The 26156-nt window shown below is 36.7% G+C and overlaps 1 protein-coding gene across 1 annotated transcript; it reads right to left on the minus strand.

Annotated features, from left to right (window-relative positions):
- Window positions 1-406: 406 nt before the first annotated feature.
- LOC105749894 (protein FAM170B-like) lies at window positions 407-24922 on the minus strand. Its single transcript, XM_031955134.1, has 5 exons — window positions 24655-24922; window positions 11841-13914; window positions 3839-3913; window positions 3302-3446; window positions 407-567 (listed from the first exon to the last, which is right to left on the minus strand). The coding sequence occupies exons 1-2, from the start codon at window positions 24695-24697 to the stop codon at window positions 12251-12253; spliced, it is 1707 nt and encodes a 568-aa protein (XP_031810994.1). The 5' UTR covers window positions 24698-24922; the 3' UTR covers window positions 407-567; window positions 3302-3446; window positions 3839-3913; window positions 11841-12250.
- Window positions 24923-26156: the final 1234 nt, after the last annotated feature.

The raw sequence follows: 26156 nt of genomic DNA on the forward strand, positions 1-26156 counted from the left end.
AACAAGAGGTTTGGCAATTGACAATGCTGTAAAGTTACCTATACATATAACCTGTAAATAAAAGGCTATTAAATAAAATAAAATAAATTGGTATTTTAATTTACCTTTTGTGAGTTGGAATCACAAAAACATGTTCTCTCCAGAGATCTAGAGGTCAGAGCTGACCTTAAGGTCAGGCCAGAAGGTACACTCTAGCCACAGAAAGCAAACAGTACAGTTTTGAGTTGTCACCTAAGCCTCTCATCACAGACTCATCTAACTTTTTTATAATGGGAGGGTTTTTAAGGTCTTTCACATAATATTATCCCACTAAAAGTTTTTCACAATGGGTTGTGAGTTATGCACATTAGGTATTATGATCCTCATTTTATTTATGAGGAAACAGTTCAAAGAAATCAAAATACCAGACATTTGACAATGATTTATTGTACAAGATTAGAAAATGATGGGACAAAAATCTCTGTCATGGGGAAAGTGCAAGATATTTTCAAATCTAGCTTGTGTCTGACGCCACAGATACTGCCAGACAGATGAACACCACAAGATCATTTCATCTGATCTTCAAACCTGAAAAAGATGAAAAATAATCATCATGACTCTCAATTCATTCACTTATTCTCCAATCTTTAAACTAGGAGGGGCTTTAGGAGTCATTTTGTCCAAACTGCAAATAAACAGAAATCCCTTCTACATCATCTCCTCTGTTGTCAGGTGAGATGACCTCATTAATGATTATCTTAAAAAGTATGGCCAAAAATGGTCCCTAAAATTCTTGAAGTCAGTCTCCAAAAGTACATGTAGGATTGGTCATCTGCATCTTGAAGAAGTTTCCTAATGAAAATATTGAATATTGGAATATGAATTTGCTTCTTAAGTGTGTGTCACACACACATACAAGCAAATCTTCATTTTCTGATTCCTTTTGTCTGTACCCCTAGCCAATGTAGATCAGAGATTAAAACTTCTATCTTCCTAATTCCATTTGCCCTCTGCAGTCTTTGAAATGATGTGCAAAGTTTGTTATAGACACTGAAAAACAATATATACAAATATACATATACATGTGTGTGTGTGTGTGTGTGTGTGTGTGTGTGTATGTGTGTGTATTCCACTCTGCATATCACTGTCCCATTCATGGAAGCTTCTTGCCTTTTCTCCTTTACCTTCCCCAACAAATCTACATTCTTTTCACATACTTCCTGCTGTATGACTTCCACACTTATGTGAATGAATACATACAACTGTTCCCAGATTGTGGTGGACTTAGCCACAAAGACCTAAGTCAAATCCCACCTCAGATACTTATAGGCATAAGATCATAGGTGATTCACTGAAGCTGTTTGTGCCTATTTTTCTCTAAAATAAGAGGGATAGATTTGATATTTTCTAAGGTCCCTTCTAGTTCAATGTCTATAATCCTATGACCTCCAATTCAAGGCTGAAGCTATAATAGGAACTTCTCTTTGCCATATGGATCAGCAATAGACCTTATCTCTATTCCTATTAACTTTTCTTTCTTCCCAAGGCCCCACCTGTCTTTTGCTGTTGAGCATTACTAGACTACTCTCTTTTCCTAACTATAATTCTCAGATTCCATACGGGAAGTCAAAAGAAAAGAAGAAAAATTTACCAGGTTCCATTTACTAGAAATTTTTAGTTAAATTCTAAATCACAAAAAAAAACAAAAAAAAAACTTTTTCCTTTAATACTGAGAGCTATTTCATGGTAATCACCTAATTAGATTTGAAATAACAATGACATTAACCTACCCATGGTAGGCCTATCTTAGATTTTTGGTTCTAGGAGAGAAGTAGGTCCTATTTTTTTCCCCCACACTCTTTGGTAACATAGAGATACAAGAATTAAATGTGATCCTTGCTTCTCCAGGAAGATGTTAGGAACTCTTGGTAGAGAAGTCTCACAACCAGTCAAGTGGTATCTGGTTCCCACTAGAATGGAAATAACTATATCCTATCTTGGATTAGGATAAAACCACAATCAGTGGGTGAAACTTTTGGGTCTTTCCCCCCATCATCTCCAAATAATATCCTCTTCCTTTCTGTAATTCCTCACACAAGGAATCAGTCATCTCAGGTTCTGAGGGCATTAGGGAGGCAACAAACACTTAACTGTTGGCAAACACCATATTATACTCAAGAATACAAATATAAATAAAGACAGGGCAGTTAAGTGGCACCATAGTGCATAGAGTACTATGCACTCATTTGCTGAGCTCAAATCCAGCCTCAGCCACTCACTAGCCATTTAACCTTGTTTGCCTCCGCTTCCTCATCTGTAAAATGAACCCGAGAAGTAAGCTACTGCTTTCTTTGCCAAGAAAAAGCCAAATGGGATCCCAAAGAGCTTAACACAACTGAAACAACCAAACAAATGTAACTCCTGCCCACAAGGAACTCATATTTTAATGAAGGAAGACACCATATACAAAGGCACTGAAAGAGGAGGGGAAATGGCAGGATGCTGAGGAAGACTCTCCAGTCTTTTTCTGACAGAGGAGTCAGAATGTAACTGGACAGAGCATAGCTGATGTCTAAGAAGATCATTCCTCATCTTGTGAGGATCTTCACTCATGGTGAGTCAGCCCCTCACCAAATTCTATGCTTTATGTTGCTGTATTCTGGGGCTCTGAGCACTCTGCCCTCTTCTTATGTCCCCTGATTTCTAAGCAGTGCTTAATCTACTCTGACTCCAGACATTTGATGTTAATAGAAAAACCTCATCAATCATTTGCACATTCAGAATAGTCCTGTGTCTTGTATTTATGTCTTAATAAATCCTTAATAATCCTTGTGAAATCCCCTTATGTTTCTGTCTAACTCCATTCTGCTTTCAAAGATGCAAAATATTATGAAATGTAGGACACAGATTTCAAGGAGATTTCAGTCCAGTTGGGAAAACAAGATGTAGACAAAGTTGTATAATATTACCATGTGACACAGGATCTAGAATTTAGTAGGGAGTAATAGACATTACTAACATGACCCACTCATTTTACAGATGTTGGAGATCACACACATTCAAGATCATGTTTTATGAGGGAGGATTTGTTTTAACAGCTAACATAGACAACAAATGTTACAGATCCAAGTGATGGTGCAATGAATGGAGTGCTCGTCCTGGAGTCAGGAAAACAAGATCAAGTATGACCTCCTACCTTTCCTAATGGTGTGACCTTACACAAATCACCAAATCTCTTCTATAAGATGGGTATAAAAATAGCACCCAACTCCCAGGATTTTTATGAAGATAAAATAAAATATATCTAAAGATCGTTACAAACCTTAAAGTGCTTTATAAATGCTTGCTGCTGCTGTTGCCACCACCATCACTGCTGCCACTGCTATAGGTCTTAACAGTCTTAAGAGATCATAGTGGATACAAAATTGGAATTGGACCTCCATAAAGCATTAGTGGCATTTATATACCTAGAGAGATAAGAGGAGAGCAGTCCAAGCAGAGAAGTAAAGATTGGAGGTTAATCTATATATACATTGCCTTACATAAGCAATGGAATAGCTCATGTAAAGTATGAGGTTAGGAGACTTAGAGATAAATTGACTTAGTAGCCTAAAAATGTGGGTTTTTTTCCTATTTTGGCAGTATGGAGATTCATTTAAACAATGGACAAAGCAATCTTTTAGGAATATTTTGTCAGTTATATGAAAAATGAACTGGGAGGTAGAAACACCAATAAGGAAACAATTGCTGTTAAAAATCTTCAAGTTTCTTCCCAGAAAGACAACGTAGGTATGACTTCCTATCTGAGACATTATTTCCCTGTCTCATGTGGAACTGGAATTTGAAAATCTGTACATACCAGTGTAGGTTTCCCTAATGGAGTCTTGAGAATGAAACATCTGGCCTACCCAGCAAGTCATAGGCCTGGAGACATCTGAAAAACAGAAAAAGGCATTGTAAAAATTAAATAAATGGAAGGGTAATCAAATAAAAACAGTGACACATGGATTAATGAGGGAGGAAAAGTAAAAAGAAAGTAAAGTCAGTGACATATAATGAAAAACCAAAACATGAGATAAAGACTCAAGAAAATCAGGATTCTTGTACCCATTCCTCTTCACTTACTGATGTTTCAATGTGGTTTCCTTATCTGTTGAGTAAAGATGATAAGAAATGGCATACTTTTTCCATAAGGATATGGTGAACATCAAAAGAATAAATGTACTTGAAAATAAGGAACTATAGATACAAGTAGTCACAGTCTGGGAGCAGAGCCAATATAGAAAAGTGGAAGCCAAGAAGCTGCTCAAACTTTTTCACTTTCCCTCAAAAACGATATGAAATCAAGCCTCTGAATAGAGTCTGAAGCCATGAATCTATTCACCAACTCAAGACAGATTGGAAGGCCTTCACTGGGATGAAAGAGGAATTCAACTCAGCTCAGATGATGTACAGAAAAGCCAGTGAATGGGTCTTAATCACAGCAGATCAGCAAATGTGACCCTCAATCCTAGCCCACTAGCAGAGCAGACTAGGGGGGCAGCCTCCAGGGCCAGCACAAAAACCAAATTGCCATCTCAAGAAACCAGGCAGTTTCCTGGAGAGAGCAGGTAGGCTTACATGCTGCTGTGAGTAAGACACCAAACACAAGGTTGCACAAGAAGCTTGGGACACACCCCCTGAACCCCAGGTCACAGCTCAACCTTAAATGTCACAAAATAGAAAAAAGAAAGAAAGAAAATGAGCAAGAATCAAAAAAGAATCTTAACCATGGAAAGCTAATATGGTGACAGAGAAGACCAAACTACCAATTCAGAAGAGAACAAATTGCCCACAAGGGAAATTCGAAGAGTGATATAAATTGGCTTCAAGCCCAAAGAGGCTTCTTGGAAATGTTCATAAAAGATTTGAAAAGATAAATAAGTGAGGTAGAAGAAAAACTGGGAAAAGAAACAAGAGGTGTGCAGCAGAGAATCAATAGCATGGAAAAGAAACAAGAGGCATGCAGCAGAAAATAGCATGGAAAAGAATAGACAAACATTGACTTTAGAAAACAATCCCTTAAAAAACACAATTGGCCAAATTAAAAAAAATCAAGAAAATAACACATTGAAAAGTATAACTCATCAAATGGGAAAAGATACCAAAGCTAGCTGAAGAAAAACATACATTAAAAACTAAAGTAGGATAAATGGAAGCTAATGACTCTGAGACATCAAGAACCAGTCAAGCAAACTAAAAAGAATGAAAAATATGGAAGAAAATATAAAATATCTCACTGGAAAATCATCCAACCTGGAAAATAGATCCAGGAGAGACTATTTAAAAATTATTGGTCTACTTGAAGGCTGTGACCCCCCCCCCAAAAAAAAAAGGCTAGATAACATTCAAGAGATCATCAAGGAAAACTGCCCTGAAACACTAGAAGCAGAGGGGAAAACAGTCATTGAAAGAAACCATCAGTCACCTCTGGAAAGAGATTCCACAAGGAAAACCTCAAGAAACATTATTTAAAATTCTAGAACTATGATCTCTTTTTTTTTCTTATTTAATAGCCTTTTATTTACAGGTTATATGTATGGGTAACTTTACAGCATTGACAATTGCCAAACCTCTTGTTCCAATTTTTCCCCTCTTTCCCCCCACCCTCTCCCCCAGTTGGCAGGATGATCGGTAGATGTTAAATATATTAAAATATAAATTACATACACAATAAGTATTCATGACCAAACCATTATTTTGCTGTACAAATAGAATCAGACTCTGAAATATTGTACAATTAGCTTGTGAAGGAAATCAAAAATGTAGGTGGGCAAAAAAATATAGGGATTGGGAATTCAATGTAATGGTTTTTAGTCATCTCCCAGAGTTCTTTCACTGGGCGTAGCTGGTTTAGTTCATTACTGCTCCATTGGAAATGATTTGGTTGATCTCATTGCTGAGGATGGCCAGGTCCATCAGAACTGGTCATCATCTAGTATTATTGTTGAAGTATATAATGATCTCTTGGCCCTGCTCGTTTCACTCAGCATCAGTTTGTGTAAGTCTCTCCAGGCCTTTCTGAAATCATCCTGTTATAGTCATTTCTAACAGAACAATAATATTCCATAATATTCATGTACCACAATTTATTCAGCCATTCTCCAACTGATGGGCATCCATTCAGTTTCCAGTTTCTAGCCACTACAAAAAAGGCTGCCACAAACATTCGTGCACATACAGGTCCCTTTCCCTTCTTTATGATCTCTTTGGGATATAAGCCTAGTAGTAACACTGCTGGATCAAAGGGTATGCACAGTTTGATAACTTTTTGAGCATAGTTCCAAATTGCTCTCCAGAATGGTTGGATGTATTCACAGTTCCACCAACAATGTATTAGTGTCCCTGTTTTCCCACATCCCCTCCAACATTCCGCATTATCTTTCCCTGTCATCCTAGCCAATCTGACAGGTGTGTAGTGGTATCTCAGAGTTGTCTTAATTTGCATTTCTCTGATTAATAATGACTTGGAGCATCTTTTCAAATGGCTAGAAATAGTTACATTTTCTTCATCTGAGAATTGTCTCTTCATATCCTTTGACCATTTATGAATTGGAGAATGGCTTGATTTCTTATAAATTAGAGTCATTTCTCTATATATTTTGGAAATGAGGCCTTGATCAGAACCTTTGACTATAAAAATGTTTTCCCAGTTTATTGCTTCCCTTCTAATCTTGTCTGCATTAGTTTTGTTTGTACAAAAACTTTTCAGTTTGATATAGTTGAAATTTTCTATTTTGTGATCAGTAATGATCTCTATAGAACTATAATCTCAAGGAAAAAATATTGCAAGCTGCCAGGAAAAAAATACACATAATTGAAAAACAACCATATCAGGTATTGAGAAGCAACAGTCAGGATTACTCAGGATGTGGCAGCTTCTACAATAAAGGATCAGAGGATCTGAAATACCATATTGTGGAAGGCAAAGAACCCCGGATTACAACCAAGATTTAACTGCCCAGTGAGACTGAACATCATCTTTCAGGGGAGGAGATGGATCTTCAATGAAGTAAAGAACTTTCAATCATTTTTATTGAAAAAAACAGGACTAAACAGAAAATTTGATCTTCAAACATAGAACTCAAGAGAAGTGTAGAAAGATGAAAAAAGAAAAAAATATATTAAAGCTTAAACTGTTAATATTCCTAGATGAGAAAATGATGCTTGTAAACTCTTGAGAACTGTATCTGTTATTGGGGCAATTAGAAGCAGCCTACATGGATGTGATGTGACTCTGATGTGATGATATCAAATAAAATGACATTAAAGGGTGAGACAAGGATGGTACTGGGAAAAGAGGGAAGAGAAGGTAAAATGGGACAAATTAAATTATAAGAAGAGGCACAAAAGACCTTTTAGAATCAAGAGAAAGAAGAGAGGGAAATGAGCATAGTCTGAAACTTAATCTCATAAATTTTAGCTCAAAGAGGTGTAATGTCCAGACTAGCTCTCTAGAGGACCTTGGGACTAGCCCGAATCCTTAGTCTTAGTGGAGGAGTGATGAAGGCAGGAGAGCCACCATGACGCTGGTCAAGTCTTCTCTGTCTTTGTGGCTGAGAGTCTTCTGTGTCTGTGGCTGAGAGGTTGCTTCTGAGTCCTTCCAGCCCTTAAATACTTCAGTATGATTACCTCACTACAGCACATTCAGCATGTGCCAACTATAGCCATTACATCACCATATTACACTAAATGTGTGCTTAACTAGAGAATCATCTCATCAATCACACTGAGTAGGTGCTTATAGGAGGGAGGGTAGGTTGAGGGCAGGATGGGTTCAGAAACAAAACACCTTCTTAAGGAGGGACAGATTGGAAAGAACAAGTATATATAGAGAAAAAAATAGGGCAGATACATAACTGGTAATCATAACTGTAAACGTGAATGGAATGAACTCCCCCATAAAACTGAAGCAGATGGCTGAGAGGAATAAAAACCGGAATCCTACAGTATGTTTATAAGAAACACATTTGAAACAGAAAGAACACATACAGAATAAGGGTGAAAGACTGGAGCACAATTTATTCATGATTCAGCTGAAGCAAAAATAAATAAATAAATAACAGAGGTAGCAATTCTAATCTCAGATAAAGCAAAAGCAAAATTAGATCTGATTAAAAGACATACAGAAGGAAACTACATCGTGTTAACGGACAATGAAGTGGATCAATAATAAATGTATATGCACTAAGTGGGAGAGCATCCAAATTCTTAGAGAAGTTAAGTCAGTTATAGGAAGAAATAGACAGCAAAACTATACTAGTGAGGGACCTCAGCCTCCCCCTCAGAAATAGATAAATCTAACAACAAACAAGACAGAAACTAGAAAGGTTAATAGAATCTTAGGAAACTTAGATATGATAAACCTCTAGAGAAAACTGAATAGGGATAGAAAGGAATAAACCTTTGTCTTAGCAATACATGGCACCTACACAGACTTCACAATCAAATGCAGAAAGGCAGAACTGTATTTAGTAAATACAATTTTTTCAGCTCATAATGCAATAAAAATTAAAGAGTCAGGGAAAGATTGACTAAAAACCTTTGGAAATTAATCTAATTCTAAAGAATGAATTGTTCAAACAACAAATCATAGAAACAATAATTTCATCTAAGAGAATGACAACATACAACAATAATGAGACAACGTACCGAAACCTATGGGATTCACCCAAGGCAGTTATTTTTTTCCCTTATTTTATTTTTATTTATTTTTAATTAAAGCTTTTTATTTTCAAAATATCTATATGGATAAATTTTGACATTCAAAATATTACAAAATTCTGTGTTCTGATTTTTTTTCCCTCCTTTCTCCTCATCTTCTTCCCCAGTGGGCAAGTGATCCAATATGTATTAAACATGTGCAATTTCCTCTATACATATTTCCACAAATATCATGTACAAGAAAAATCAGATCAAAAAGGAAAAAAAAATGAGAAAGAAAACAAAATGCAAGCATACAACAACGAAGAGTGAAAATACTATGTTGTGGTCCACATTTTGTTCCCACTGTCCTTTCTGGGTACAGATGGCTTTCTTCATCACAAGACCATTGGAACTGGCCTGAATCATTCTGTCCATTAGAATTGAACATTGTATAATCTTATTATTGCTGTGTATAATGATCTCCTGGTTCTGCTCATTTCATTAAGCTTCAGTTCATTCAAGTCTCTCCAGGCCTCTCTGAAATCATCCTGCTGATTTTTTCTAATAGAACAATAATATTCCATAACATTCATATACCATAACTTATTCAGCCATTCTCCAATTGATGGACATTCACTCAGTTTCCAGTTTCTTGCCACTATGAAAAGGACTGTCCCAAACATTTTTGCACATGTTGTGCAAACATTCCTTTCCCTCTTTTATCTCTTTAGGATATAAGCTCAATAGAGACACTGCTGGATCAAAGGATATGCACAGTTTGATAACTTTTTGAACATAGTTCCAAATTGTTCTCCAGAATCATCGAATCAGTTCACAACTCCACCAGCAATGTATTAGTGTCCCAGTTTTCCCACATCCCCTCCAACATTTGTCATCTTTTCCTATTATTTTAGCCCATCTGAGAAGTGTGTAGTGCTACCTCAGAGGTGTCTTAATTCACATTTTTCTGATCAATAATGATTTACCGCAACTTTTTATATGACTAGAAATGGTTTCAGTTTCTTCATCTGAAAATTGCCTGTTAATATACTTTCATGACCATTTATCAATTAGAGAATGGCAGAACTAGGAAAACATTGTTTTCAGTAACATCAAGATTGTGTGATGAACAACTATGACTGCCTTGGTTTTTCTCAGATGTTCAGTGATTCAAGCCAATTGCAATAAACTTTGGATGGAAAACACCTTCTGCATCCAGAGAGAGAACTATGGCAACATATGTTATTTTCACTTTCTTTTTCTTTTCTTTTTTTTTTCATTTTGTGATTTTTCCTTTTGTTCTGATTTTTCTCAACATGATTCATAAGGGAATATATATATATATATATATATATATATATATATATATACACACACACACACACATATATGGATGTACATGTATAACCAAAAAAATGTTTCCATGTAAAACTGGGGAAATAAGAATTTAAAAACTGCAAGCAGTCATCATCATTATCACCACCATAACCATTATTAATAACAACAGTAATAATAATGAGGAGGATAATAGTTTGAGATTTTTGTAATAAGATCCTGCTCTGAAGCCCTGTCTTTGGAATAGGCAAGGAAGGGTTGCATATAAGACAATATGAAAAAAGATTAAACAGACCTTGGTAACTGCTTGGTTTAGGGAGAGAGAAGTCAAAGTTGATTTTGATGAAAATACTCCATCCTCAAATTTTGAGCATTTTAATTGGCTGTTCTCATACACAGAAGGCTCTCCTTTGTCATCTCTACCTCCTGAGTTCCTGGCTTCTTTCTGGTCCTAGTTCAAATTTCATCTTCCCCAAGAAAACTTAACTGATTCCCCTTGATTCTAGTGAGTTCCTTCTATTGATTATCACCAATTTTTCAAGTGTATGTCTTGTTTATATATGTTTAAATGTTGTCCTTATTAGATCATAAGCTCCTTGAGGGCAGGGATTACTTTCTCCTCTCATTGCTTAGCACAGTGCCTGGTTGTACACAGTAGGCACTTACAGCTTATTGATTATAGCCTCTTCCCTCCACTCCTCTCTGTCCTTTCATTTCTGAGCAATAAAGGACATTTCTCTTATCTGGGTATTGGTTGTATATAAGAATAATCAAGGTGTACAATCACCTATGTTAGTTTCCTAGAGTTCTTTCCAATTTGTACCACTTAGACAACTGCAAAGATTCAGTGGGATTGGATATCACACTCATCAAATCTCATAAGAGCCCATATAGTTTCGATATGTCCTGTATAGTAGCCCCCTATACAAATCCAGGAAAAGTGATCTTTCATTCTTCTCTTGAAGACCTCTAATGAGATAGATCCTACTGCCTACACAAGCAATCTATTCTGCTTCTGCACAACTATTAAATTTTAGGAATCAGGAACTCACATTGAACTGAAATTTTCCTATCCACCAGTTTTATTCAGTGATCTTAGTTTTCCCCTCTATAGATCATTCTGTCTCTAAAGGTCATAAAATTTAAATATATAGACATGGAAGGGAGCTACAAGGCTATCAAATTCAACCCCCTCTTCACAGATGGTGAAACTGAGGCCAGAGGAGTGAAAGAACTTAACTAATGACATAAAATTGAGTGCCTGGGGCAGAATTTGAACCCAGTCTTCTTGATTTCAAGGCAGTTCTCTAACCATTCTTACTACACTGCTTTATTCCTATTTCAAGGATCCATATCTGTCCTCTTTTCTCCTTTGGCTTCCTTTTCATTAATTCCACCTTCTGTCTTGCTCTGTGGATTGGTCTTTGATTGGGAAAATGAGAAGTTCAACTTCCTGTTCTCCCTAGAGACCTAGGACTCAGAGCAATGTTTATGGAGATAGTAGAGGGGCAAGGAAAAAAAAAAGTTTTAGGATCTATCTGGTCACTCCTCTCTCTGTGCCTTAGAAAGAATTCAAGGCTGCTGATTCTTGGCATTTGTCTCTAGACTTTCAAATTATTAAAATATACACACAGAAATACATACATACATATGTATCTATGTGTGTACTTTTAGAGTGGATCTTAACTTATAATTTCTAACCTAAACAATCCCTTTTAGAGATGAGGGACTAAGTATAAGAAATAAAAATTGCTTTTCCTAAGGAACAAATAGTTTTTGAACTAGGTAGAATTGTCCAAAGTAGCACAACTATTAAAAGTGGTTAAGGGACTTGAACTCACCTATTTTCCTAGAAAGACAAATTCCCTTTTCTCTTGAAGGTTGCCCTCTGGGTCTCCTCCTCCTCACGGCACTCCACTCCTAGTAAGTGATATTGCCTCGAGCTCTTGCCGACTTCCTTGCCTCCGGACTCAACTTGTGTTGTAGTCTTCTTGATCCTTCATGTCACAGCAGCTACTGAGTCCAGTTGCATCTCATCACCTTTGGTAGATGTTAAAGTTTGGGAGATGGATGATTAAGGATAACTGTGATAACAAAAGAGTTGAATCTCTCCTTGGGCTCGCTGGGGCTTCTCCACATCAAGACTCGCTCCCCTTTGGGGAGTGATCCGGCTCGGGTCCTTGCTGGTGCCCTGGCCCCTCTGGGCTAAGCGTTGGACAGCAGGCTCTCTGAAGGCGCTCCTGGCTTCTGGTCAGCGACGCTGCGCATGGGCTTGGTGATGCCGTATCACAGTTCTACGGTGCTGCGCCCGAGCTTGGTGGCGATGGGTTTCTCTCGCCCGATGCTGTTCCTCGGCGGCTTGATGGAGCTGGGCTTCTCGCTGGTCCCGCATAGTCTCTAGTCTGTGATGCTGAGCTTGGGTCTGATGCGGACGCCGGATTTCAAGCTGATGATGCCAGACACCACTTGGATAGAGCTGGGCCTCTCGCTGGTGATGCACCGTCTCAAACGGACAGTACTGGGCCTGCTCCGGATTCAGCGGGCCCTCCTGCTGATGGTGGACACTCTCCAGCTGATGATAGCCAGTTCGGGCCCGATGGTGCGGGGTCTCTCGGTGGCGGTGCTGGGCCTCGGCGAGGTGGCGCGCTTCGCGCTGGTGCCGCTGGGCCTCCAGTCTCAGCCGCCGCGCCCGGGCCTGATGGCACCACGTTTCCAGGCGATGATGACGAGCCTCGGCTTGCTGCAGTTGGCTCTCTCGGTGACGATGCACGGCCTCCAGCCTGTGGCGCCAGGCCTGGGTCTGGTTGTTCCACGTGTCTAGTTGATGGCACCTGTTGAGGCCTTGCTGAATCTGACTTTCTCGGCGATGATGTAAAGCCTCCAGTCGATGTCGGTTTTGCCCTTGATGATGCTGGGATTCTTGTTGACGATATTGAGCTCGCAGCTGATTAAACTGAGTCTCTTGCTGATGCTGGGATTCCTGGTGGCGATGTTCCCCTCGAAGCTGATTAAAATGGGTCTGTATTCGTCGCCGTCGGGCCTGCGCTTGTCGATGCCAGGTCTCGAGGTGACGCCGCCGGACCTGTGCTTGATTAAATGGGGTCTCCTGATGATGCCCAGCCTCCAAGCCGTGCCGCCAGTTGTGCACGTGACGTTGCCAGGTCTCCAGCTGATGCCGCCGGACTTCGGCTTGCCGCCAGCGAATCTCACGCTTTTTCTCCTGATTACATCTCATTTCCAGCATTGCCTCGTTAAAGACTCTGCAGCTGAAACCCTCCTTTACCCCATAACGGGCGTGCTCCATGAGGGCCTCCAGGGTCAGAAATACCCGGCAGCAGGCCAGGCAGCGGAAGCCTTTGTCGGTGGTGACCAGCCAGTCTGGGGTGGCCACCCTTGGTCTCTCCTCCTCTTCCCTATGGGAGGGCCCAGGCTTTTCATCCTCACTAGGGTCTTCAAAAGGCTCTTCCTCCACATTTTGGGAGACCTGGAAAGTTATTTCTTCCATTTTGATCTCACAAGGATCCTCCACGGAAGAGTGAGTTTCAATGTCCTGGCGCATTGTGGTAACACTACTGGTGGGAGGAGACCCAATCGTGGTTTCCCCTGACACCTCGGCTTCATACATCCGGGGCTTTTTGCCCACGGCCCGGAACCCCGCTGAGGTGTGCCATTTAATAGCTACCCCTTTTACAGTCCTAACTCGGGCATAATAAGCACAACTGTAACAAGAGTCTTCTGCCGAGTTGACTTTACGAGTGGAGGTGGTATGTGGCTTCTCATACACAAAATAGGGAGATGATGAGGAAGAATCCTCTCTTTTTTCCACTTCTTCCTCATTAAAGGCAGGGGTTGGGGCTAGGCCTCTTGGTGCTGACGGTCCAGGTTGGGGTGAAGGGTGTTCTGCTTCTGAGATTCCTGGAAACCAATAAAATACAATGAATTTAAGTGATCTCAGGGTAAAGGGTCACATTATTTAAAAAAAAAAATTGGATAAGAAGGGACAGCCAGTTATTTATTTCACAGCTACAATTAGGGAAATATTATTAACCCAGATCAAAGAGAGTCAAATCAAGAAGCATTTATTAAGCAAAGAAGATGAGTTTGATATTGTTGAGCCTCGTCTTTGTCAAACTCTGTAGTCTTGGGTATGAGTGAGTACAATGCTTTCCCTTATGTTTTCAACTGTATAAAATTTTTAAATGGCTACTAACATAATTTTAAAAGTATTTTGAATAAGTTTGTATTGGTCTTTTAAAAAATATCATCATAGTTTTCTTCAATATCTCTTCCTCTACTTTTAGAGGGCTGTCTCAAATAATTATAACTTTTAAAGACAAAAAAAAAAAATAGGAAAATCAGTGTAACTAAACACAACTTTGAAAATATATACTATGTGTTACATTTGTGGACCTCTCGCCTCTGCAAAGGGGTAGTGTAGGAGTTTCTTATATCTCATCTTTCAAACTGTACTTGTTCTCTATAATTTTGCAATGTTCCTTTTTAGGAAATTTCTCTTCCCATTTTATTCTGTGGGCATATTTTAGTCCCATCCAGATCTTCATGGCAATGATACTAGACTAGTATGCCATTTCTTTCTTCAGTTCATTTTACAGATTAGGAAACTGAGGCAAACTGTATTAAGTGACTTGCCTAGCATCAGTTAAGTGGCTGGATTTGAACCCAGTCCAGTGATCTATCCACTGCACCACCTAGTTATTTGAGGCCTCCTCTTGCCTCACATTATAGAAGGCTCAAAAATCCCAGCTATCTCTTCCTTTGCCACCAAATTCTCTGCTTGGTTTCAGTTCCACCATCTTCATTATGCTCAAGTCATGATAAATTTACCACCTGAAAATGTATTGTCATGGAGATTGCTCAAACCTAATCAGTACCTTAGGTGCTTCTGCCTCACTAATTGAAAAACTGGGGGGTTAGAGTAAAAATAAAAATTCCTCCATCCTTCCTTTATAGAAAACTCAAAATCGCAGCCATCTCTTTTTTTTTCCCACCAGGAGGTCTGCTTGGTTTCAACATCCCCTTCGTAACCTGCCCCTGAGCTAGATACTCTTTGGCACTACTCTTCCCACGTCCACCTTTTTTCAGCTTCCTTTTGTCTATAGTGTTCCCCCCTGAAATTGTAAACTCCTAGAGGACAGGAACTACCTTTCTTTTCTTATTTATATCCCCAGCACATAAGATAGATAATGTGTCCGCATATAGTGGGCACTTAATGTTTATCATATCATGTTTTTATTCTTTCCATATACATTGTTATATTTTGTATCAGTGCACAAGAGTTCCTTCCATGCTGCTCTATTTTTAATTAGCTTTGTCATTTTCTGTGCTTCAGTAGATTGATCTAATGTATTTTATATTTTGAATGAAATTTGTTTTTTATTTACTTTTTGGATTTATTTACTTTTTGTATTTTGTTAATTTATATGATTATATAGAAATGTTGATTTTTGAAAGTTTATTTTGTAGTCTACAATTTTGCTGAAGCCATTAGTTATCAGTAACTTTGATGCTCCCTAGGATTTTCCAAGTACACTATTATATCATCAATAAATAGGGATAATTTTATTTCTGTTTTTGCTTATCTTTATACATTTCTTTGTGTCTTATTGCTATTGCTAATATCTCCAGATTATCTTAATAGTGAGAGTAGACATCCTTGTTTCACTCCCATTTTTACTTGATAAAGTTTTAGTGTATGACTGTTGCACATGATGTTTGATTTTGAATTTAGAGGTTTTCCATATTAAAAAGATCCATGTTTACAATTTTTAAACTTTTAGCATAATTTAATATTGTTCTTTATCAAAGTTTTTTTTTCTATATCTACTAAGATAATCAGATATTTTTGGATCTTTCTGGTTTTAATCAGAGTAATTGTGTGGATTATTTTCTTAAGGCTGAGCCATCTAGTAAAAATTCAACTTGATTATTAATGAATGATTTGGGGACTTTTTTTAGTCTCTCTTGTCTAGTATTTTACAACTCTGAATCAATGTTTTAAACAATATTGATCTATAGTTATCCTCTGGCTTTATTCTTTCCTGGTTTCAATTTTAAAACTACATTTATCTCACAAGGCAAACTGGCAGAAGACTTGTATCAATTTTAAAGAATAATTTTTATTGTATTTTGTAAATTTTTCCATTAAAAATTAAATAGAATTAAATCCATCAGAACCATGAGGTTTTGTCCTTTCCTTTTTTAGTTCCTTTGAAGCTTGTTCTAGTTCTGAGATTGCCTGCATAAAATTTATGTAACTAATTAAAAAGAGAAGCTCTTATTTGACATATATATGACATGGCATATATGTGTGTGACAAAATAATTTGCATCTCCTAAAAATTATGTTATCCAAAATAAGAAGACTAATATGTCATATAAAAGAATATGAACAATTTTCTAAAGAAAAATATGAAAAAGACTTGGGAAATATATGATGGAAGATGGTATAGTACATGGCTTTCAACTCCTCCCTCCTTCAGTTAACATTTAATTTGTACTGGTATGTGCTAATTGTTATCTCAGCAAGAATAGAAGATGATGGGAACAATTTCAAATCAATGTAAAAGTTTCTGAAATTGTATCTTGAAACTATTAACCCTCACTATGGACTATAGCCCAACCTATGTCATATTTTATACAACTCGCCACATAAGACTTACATTTTGAATTTTAACTTGGCATAATTTTTAATGCTCCTTTTTGACAATGACAATATAACTTCTCACATCATTCCTTAATAAGGTAAAAAGGATTGTGAAAAATATGGAAAGGAGACCTATCAATACAGAAAAGATGTTCTGTGTCAGGGGAAAAGAGCAAACATATTAAGACTCTGTTATTCCTTGAGAGATCCACAAAAGAAGGATCTGAACAAATATTTCCATTTCTCAGCTTAAAAGAAGGCTCTGAAATCACCAAGCCCTTGTGGTCGGGCCTAAGTCAGTGACTGAAGGCCAAAAAGAATTGATACCTCAAATGGTAACTTACTAGAAGGGGAGGAGCAAGAAATGCAATAAAAAAAGCTTGTCAACTACTTGAGGGATTTAACCTCTCTTCCCTTTTAATCTTAATTAATCACAGTGGCTAACACGCAATTAGAAGCTTAACAATACTTAATGGCTATTGGTTAAATTCTGAAAAATAAAAACAAAGAAAAATTTTTTAAAAAGGAAAATAAGTACAGAACAAATAAATATCACAACACATTAAGAAATGTGCTATTAGAGAAAAATAACACAAAACTCAGAATAAAAACAAATCAGTTGGGAGAGGATTCTGGGAAGATGGTGCAGTAAATCAGTAATTTCCAAACTCTCCAGATTTACCCCACAAGCAAAACAAAATTGCCCCACAAGTAAGAATGGGGCAGAACTGGGGTCCTTCTGGGATGACTCAGAAAACTGACCTGAGTGGGAAATGTAAACACCTCCAAGCTAGCTTCATTGAAAAAGCAAGCTGAGTGCCCTGGAGCTGATTGGGTTGGAGGTAAATTCAGCCCTAAACACAGGAGCTTTCACTTCTCGGGAACCTTTGCTGATGAGGGATACCAGGCCCAGCTGTGCTGTAGAGACTTGGAGAGAAAGAACCAACACATCTGGTTGAGTGCACCAGAAGTGGTGCAGGAACGCTGCTGGCTGCTGGAACTTATAGGAAGGGGACTTCTTGGTTTGGGGTTTCAGGCCATAGAGGATAACTGAAGTAAAGCCATCCCCTAAATCCCAGGATTAGATTATTAAATTGTTAACTTATTTAAAAATAATGATAATTGAACAGGCAAAGGAAAAAAAAAAAAAAACCCAACCAAAAAAGTTACTATGGGAATAGGGAAGACTGGGATTCATCTTCAGAGGAGGACATTGAAGAAAAAAAAAAAGCCTCTCCTACTCTAAAGGGTAACATTACATACCCAAAGAGAATTTGTAGAAGAACTCAGAAAGTCAAATGAAAGATATTGAGGAAAAATAGAAACAAAAAAAAATTCATGGAAAACAAGATTATGAAATGAAAGCCACCCAACTAGAAAAGGCAATGCAGATTCTTAAAAAGGAAAATGATTAGAATTGAGAGAGGCAGGGCCAAGATGGTGGAGGAAGGGCAGAGAGTGTTCATGCTGTCCCCCAACCACTCCAAATTCCTTTAAATAATGACTCTAAACAAATTTTAGAGGGTCATAAAACAAAAAAGACAGAATGGAATAATTTTCCAGCCAAAGATGACATAGAAGGTCAGCAAGAAAATCCACAGTTCTGGAACAGACCACCTCAGCCCAGCAAAGCAGAAATGGGTCTTGGGAGCTCTGAATCTGCAACACCACCAGTGGTTTCCAGACTTCTCAGCACAGAGACACCAAATATGACTTGGAAAGTCAGCAAGAAAGGTTTGTCTAAGCTAGGGAGAGAACTCCTTGGGAAACTAGCAAACCACAAGTGGGTGCATGTAACAGCTTCTGGGCCTTCAGCATGCAAGAGATCTCTTTACTAGCACTGAGGAAGGTCTGTGTTATTTTAGCACACTAGCACTTACAGCCACAGTAGAGCAGGAACCTTCCTTACAATTCTAGAGTAGAAAAGAATGGTCAGATCCCTAGAAGGATCTCTGAAAACTACTGTGCAAAACCCCTAAAATTTGGGATAGTACACCTTCCACCCTGGAAACAGAGCCCTATTTTAACAAAGAGTTAAAAGCAAGTAATAGGCTGGTGAAATGAGTAAACAACAGAAAAAGGACCATAGAAAAGTTACTATGGTGACAAGGAAGATCAAAACACTCAGAATAAGACAAAAAGTCAAAACTCTATATTCTAAGCCTCCATGAAGAATAAGAGTTGGTCTCAAGTCATTGAAGATCAGGTTTTGAAAAAGGGATTTTGAAAATCAAATTAGAGGGAGAAAGGAAAAAATGGGAAGAGAAATGAGTGATGTTAAAGGAAATATAAAAAGATAAGGAAAAGAATGCCTTAAAAAGCAAAACTGGCCAAATGGGAAAGGAGATACAAAAGCTCACTGAGGAAACTAATTCCTTAAAAATTAGAATTGAACAAATGGAAGTCAATGACTTAATGAGAAGTCAAGATACAATAAAATAGAACCCAAAGAATGAAAAAAAAAAAAAAAACTCAATAACTGATCTGGAAAATAGACATAATTGATCTACCTGAAAACTATGATCAAATAAAGAACCTAGATAGGCAGGCATTCATCTTTCAAGAAATTATCAAGGAAAATTGTCCTGATATTCTAGAATCAGGGGATAAAATGGAAATTGAAAAAATCCACCAATCACTTCCTAAAAGATATCTCAAGCCCCAAACTCCTGGGATTATAGTCAAATTTCAGAACTCCCAGGTCAAAGAGAAAATATTACAAGCATCCAGAAACAAACAATTCAAGTAGAGTTGAGCCACAGTAAGGATAACACAAGATTTAGCAGCTTCTACATTAAAGAATCTGAAGGCTTGGAATATAATATTTTGGAGAGCAATGGAGATAGAATTACAACCAAGAATCACTTACCCAGCAAAACTGAGTATAATTCTTCAGGGAAAAAGTCCATGAAATAGAAGACTTTCAAGCATTCATGAAGAAAAGGCCACAGTTGAATACATAATTTGATTTTCAAATACAGGATTCAGGAGAAACATAAGGACAAAAAATTGGAAATTAAGGGGATGATCATCAGTTGTGAATGACTTAATTGTGGTATGTGATTTTGATGTAATATTGTGGTTCTTTGGGAAGTGATGAGCACAATGCTCTCAGAAAAACCTGGAAAATCCTCTATGAATTCAAACAAAGTGAAACATACCATTTACAAAGTAATAATAATGTTGTGGAATGATCAGCTGTGAATGAATTTGCTATTCTCAGCAATACAATGATGTATGACTAACCTGAAGGACTTATGAAAAATGTTATCCATATATCCTTACCAAGAGGAAAAAAAAAACTGATTTTGTCTGAATAAAGATTAAAGCATACTCTTTTTTACTTTATTTTTCTTTTGGTGGGAGGGAGCTGAGGAGAGATCTTTGTTTTCTTTTACAATATGACTTATAGAAATATTTTCCATAATTTCACATGTGCCTTTTTAAAGATGAGGAAAAAAGGAGAGAATCTGAAACTCATAATTTTATGAGTTTTGTATGTAAAAATTGTATGTAACTGGGGAAAATATAAATATTAAATAAAAAAGAAAATTAGAATTTGGCAAGGGTGAGTTAGTGAAGCTATTAAAGGCTAAGAAATAACAAAATAAAATATATAGAATGAAAAAATAGGAGAGGTTGAAACATAAGAGCAGATTCTGCAGAAAACATAATAATTTGATTACCTTATAGCTATGACCAGAAAAAGAACCTTGACACAATAATATAAGAAATAATCAAATAAAATTGTCCAGAAGTGACAGAAAAAGAGGAGAAAGTAGTAATAGAAAAAAAAAACTGATCCTATAGGGGGAAACAAAGAGAAATATTATTGCTAAATTTTGAAATCCCCAGATCAAAGAGAAAATTTTACAATATAAAAAAATAAATCAGTTATGCTGGAGCTACAATTAGTATTCTATAAGATTAGCAGTTACAAAAAAAAGTCACAGTTCCTGGAATACATTTTTCCAGAAATAAAAGAACAAGGATTGTGACAGAAAATATATCCAGCAAAATTAAGTGAAATATTGAATAAAGAAAATAGATAATCAATGAATCCTCATATTTTCAGGTTTTTGTCTCAAACAAATCTAAACTCAATAGAAATGTACCATATAAGAGCAAACATCAAAGACTAAATTCAAGGGACCTCGATAAGGACAAACTGTTTTATGTTTTTTGTGTGGAAAGGTAAACTATATGGCTAATATTGACACTAGTACTTGGGGAGTCAAAAAAAGAAGATTGTGGCAGAAATTAGTATGTTGTGATTCTAAAAAGCAAGCAGGCAAAAAAGCAAAAATAGTAATTATGCTATATAAATGAGGTATGAGAGCAAGGACCTATAGAGAGTATAAAGAGGAATTAGATGGGGAAGAAGAGTTGGTAGTTCTGAAAATCTATTCATAACAGGAATGAGTCAAATAGAGAAATATGCATACACACTATATATATAAAATTTGCGAAGAGGGGAGAGAATGGGATGAGGTGGGATATAGAAAGGTGTGAGACAAGGTATATAAATCAATGGGAATGGGATGAAGAGGGAGGGAAAGGGTAGGAGTTCATGGGGAGATTAAGTAATAGCAAGGAAAGTAGAGAAGTAGAAGATTTGGCAGAGATAGGAAATAAAAGAGATATACACAAACACAATAACAATGATCAGGAATAGAATTTATTAGGAAAAAATAGGGGTTGTAATCAATGATCTCAGACAAATTCAAACAAAGATTCAATCAAGAGAGAAATTATACATTATCTGTCAGCCATATTAATACTATTTTAGATGCTTGTCTATATGTTTTTGTATATATGTATGTAGGTGTATGTATTTCTGTATATAAATATATGTATGTGGATGGTACAAAAAAAACAAGGAATTATAGTTGTGAAAGTGGATTACTTCTTCCCATCTTAAGTTCAATATATTATACACATGCATTTATGTATTCAACTTTGTTATCCTCTTTTGTTTTATAGGAGAGTTCATTCCATTCATTTTAATATATGCTTTAAACTACTACCTATATTTTTGTTTCAAAAATTTTTTATTTGGAAGTTTTTATTTCAATCCTAATTGTGAATTTTTTCTTTTAATTTTCTTATTTCTCTTTGAATTGATTTACTTGTTTTTTTTAATATTTAAAAATTAAGTGCAAAATATGAAAAAAACAAAATAAAGACAGAAAAAGCAGGAAAAAAATCATGTGCTCATCAGAACATCAGGGAGGATTCAAAATATGCAATAATAATTTTCTACTTCAAGAAAACTTATATAATAATAGAAGACATTATATTGAGTACTATATATCTTTTCTTTGCTTCCTTGTAGTTTTTTGGTTCTCTGCTGTGTACTTTTTATTTTATTTTTTTCTTCTTTCCACCCTGCCCACCCCCAAAAAAGTTACAGGTAAGCATAGATATATTTATGCATACACACATATATGTATATATGTAGATATATGTTAAGACCAAGAAATTATAGGCACTCTACCCCAGTCCAGTCTTTACTGAAGTAGTAAGAAAATATTGAACTCCAGATAGGAAGAAGTAATCCACTTTCTCAATTCTAATGCCTTGTGTTTTTTGTGTTTTATTTAGGGACACATGTTTGGCGTGGATTATAAATATGTAATTATAAATTAGGAAACTTAAAAATTTTGGCTCACTTCTCCCTCCTTCCTGAAATATAATGCAAATACTACAAAACTCCATATTTTCTTTCTGCATATTAGGCAGGAAAAAAAAGAAAGCTTTATTTTTATTCCACAGAGACACAGAAACCACTGTTATACAATACACTTAAAAGAGGATTTTACTTGTTTCAAATAAAGTGGACTTCTCTAAGAAAATTGATCATCTTAACAAGGAATTATTGAATAATTATTATTGTCCATTGAAACATGAAAAACTTTAATGCTTCAAAAATAATCTATACATGCACTAATCAAATATTGGTGTTATTCATTTTTTAAGGATCTTACAAGATTCTCTTTATAAATAGTCCAGTTCTCCTTTCCCCTGCCAATTCTCCTGTCAAATTCTGTCCCATTAGTATTTGAAAATAATCTTCAAAACACTTTTCTGGAAACAATTTGATTGGTGTTTTCATTAATTCCAGTTGACTGGCACTCTTATGTGAGCAAATTAATGAAAGGGAAAAAGAGGAGAGGGAGAATCTTTGATAGGATGAGGATGAGTGAAAAGAATTAGAAAAATAAAAGGTAGTGCAAAAAAGTAGTGGAGTGAAAGTTTAGAAAATGTCAGGAAGGGAAATAAGTAAAGCTTGACAGAGAGAGAAATGGACAGTGAAAAGGGTTAGAGAGAAAGGACTTGTCTATAAGGGACTGAAAAAGAAAAAGTTCTCAATACAAAGGAAAAAAGAAAGCAGTGGAATGGTCCATGAACTAGAGAGTCATATTTTCTGCCTCTATTAAAGTCCCATTTGCAAGATTCATCAAGAATTTTGGAATCTGCTTTCTTCCATTCACTCTTCCCCAATATGCATACCTTAAAAACTTTCTCTCACTTCTCAAAGAACTCAATTAGTTTTTGGTCCCACAGAGAAACTTTCCATTTCTTCAGGAATGACCTAGCATTTTTGTCATCTTGCAGGTTCTTTGGCCCAATCCATTCTTCTTTACCCTCCACCACAATGAGTTTCTGCACTAATCTTTTTTATGTTTTAACTATATATATTTTTCCTTATGGAACACTTCCATCTGGGCCAATGGTGTTCCAAAAATCAGTGAGGTTTATTTCTCTATCTGAGTGTGACTGTTGGTGGATATCTCCAAATTCTTTTGGCAACAATGGTTTTCAAAATCTTTTCCTATCACTTTACTTCAGCTTTAGGGATCATGTAATCAACTTGGTATTCCAAAGGGAATAGACCCTGCTGATAAGATTTAGTCTCCCAGAAATTTCTACGTTTGTTACTGGGAGGAAACAAGAAGTCAGAGCTAATAAAGTCATTCTCAACTGTGTTCAGTTTGCATTAAGACATTATCTCATCTAGTGAGTTATGGGTCTCATTCCTCCCTGTATTAATTTCTTCATCACTTTCTACTTTCCATCCTCATCACTTCACCTAACTTTCTCACTATAATAACCCTAACAAAAATTTATCTCTTGTTTAGAATTTAAATTATCTTTCTTCTTGCTGCCTTTCAAATTCTTACCTCCTATCACTTTACCATTTATTCTCTTAGAATGTGGAAGAGAAAGAGGAAAACTAAAAGATCATAGAATCATAGTGATAGAAAGAAAGCCAATGCCAAAACAATCATCTACTTCATTTGGTCCATTTTACAGATGAGTAAACTGAGGTACAGTTAATCATAAGCATTTATTAAGTGCCTATTGTGTGCCAGTCACTGTTCTAGGTATTGGCAATACAAAGATAGTTTTTTTTGCCCTCACAGAGCTTACATAGTGAGCAACAGAGGCAACATTAGAACCACTACAAAAAAGTCTTTGAAATTCCAAAGTTTAAATCCAGCATCAATTTGAGTTATCTTTTCCAAAGGTCAGCATAGTAAAACATCGTTAAAGCTTTCATTGAATATAGCCTTCAGTAATGAGCCAATCCCTTGGAAGCATCTGTTGATGCTTTTAGGAAGCTCATAGCCTTCAGTAAAAATGGCATCAAACAGGTACCACAGAAAATTAACTCCCCAAAGCCATTAATCATAACATCTGAATTCATTGGCATTTATCAGAGCTTTGGGGTAAAATAAACCTTAGAGATAATCTAATTTCACCTCCATATCCTTTCCCATTTTATACATAAGAAAATAAATTCAGAGGATGGGAGAGCTTACTGCAGTTCACACAACGACTAAGTGGCAGATTCAGAATTTCAATTAGGTTTCCTGATTCTGAATCCAGTGTGTTGCCATTCCTTCACTTGCTGCCATTTTAACTGAACCAGACCTGCTCTCTGCTAAGCTATAATCCTTAGAACAGACCTCCCTCTAGTAACCGAACCTGAAGTTTTCGCGGTAGCCCTTTTCTCTTGTGGTTCCTTCATTGGATGTTCACAGCGTTGCTTCTTCCTTCAAAGATGAAGGAGAATATGGGAGTAAGGACGCTAAAAAGTTTCTAGTGTCCTTATCCCAGGTAAGGTTGACATCTGAACTTCTTGACCGGTCAGATGACCTCACTTTCTCCCTGGTTTTCACACACACAAAAACCAGATCATTAATATCTCCAAACAGAAATATTCAAAGCCACAACAGCCAAAGGCAGCAGTTATGGTCAGAATGGTCAGAGAGGCCTCTGCACAGTCTATGACCTCATCAGTGACATGGCACAAATTCTATGGTACCCAAGTTAAAGTCAAACATAGCAACAGTGGGATCCTTGCATCCCAGGCCGGGGAGATGTGGCGTTTCCTCAGAGAGGCTCGTGCCCTGGTAGCATGTCAGGCACATTCATGCTGTACTTTGACATTGAAATGAACAGATTTCAGATGGCCTGCATCAACTGATGCTAGCTCTCACAAAATCTTGCCCAAAGGAAAGGAATTAAACCTCATAAACAATTCCAGCTGGATGAACCTTAGATGTTATCTGGCCCACTCCTTTCCTCTAACATATGAATAAATCAGAGCCCACAATGGCTATGTGACTTGCCCATGATCACATGGCTAGTTATTGGTAGAGCCAAGGTTTCATAAGTCTTCTCAGATTCCTTTGCATCCACTGACATCATCACACTTCACTATACCTAAGAAGTTCCTCAGGGTTGGTGACAGACAAGGACAGGGGGTTGGATTGAAGTAGGGTAATAACAAACTCTTTTCCTATGAGGATGAATTCATCAGAACCCTTCTTAATTTAGTGTAGTAGTCAGTAATAGTGCAAGAATAGTCTAATCTTAATCTGATTCATTGCATTGTAAATTCCTTGATAGCAAGGATTTGTGTGCCTCTTTTTGCCTTTTTTTTTTTTGTATCCCAAGGATTTAGTGCAATGCTTGACACATAGTGGATGCTTAAGAAATATTTTTGATTGATCTCAAAGAGATACCTAAATCATCAGAATCATCATATATTTCAGTTATTCAAATGATATATCCTTGTGAATAAAAAACTGATCTGGTCAAGGAGAGGGAAGAAAATCTATAGGCAACAGGTACCCCAGGCAGGTAGGGAGGGTAAAGAAACCTAATTTCTGAAAGAGGGAGGAAAGCTTATAGTGTATAAATGCTATAAGATCCACAGAAATCAAGCAACTATAAGAAGCACAAAAAAACAGAAACCGATTTGTAGCTAAAAGGGACCTTGAAGACCATCTAATCTAACTCTTAAGATCAATAAAATAAATAAAAGTAGAAATAATGAAGGAAATTAGGATTGAAACTAGAAGTCTTAAAGAATACCTTGATAAGAGAAAAGCAAATTAAAAAAATAGAATTATAGAAAATCAGAACAATGAATATAACAATCATTTATTAAACACTTATTGTGTGCTACACATTTACAATAT

This window comes from Sarcophilus harrisii, chromosome 2 (assembly GCF_902635505.1).
Source record: "Sarcophilus harrisii chromosome 2, mSarHar1.11, whole genome shotgun sequence".
Lineage (NCBI taxonomy): Eukaryota > Metazoa > Chordata > Mammalia > Dasyuromorphia > Dasyuridae > Sarcophilus > Sarcophilus harrisii.

Coding starts and splice junctions, on each gene's coding strand:
- LOC105749894 (XM_031955134.1), bottom strand. CDS start 24,697: ATGAAGGAACCACAAGAGAAAAGGGCTACCGCGAAAACTTCAG. Junction 13,915..24,654: donor GGCTACCGCGAAAACTTCAG/GTTCGGTTACTA, acceptor ATTGGTTTCCAG/GAATCTCAGAAGCAGAACAC.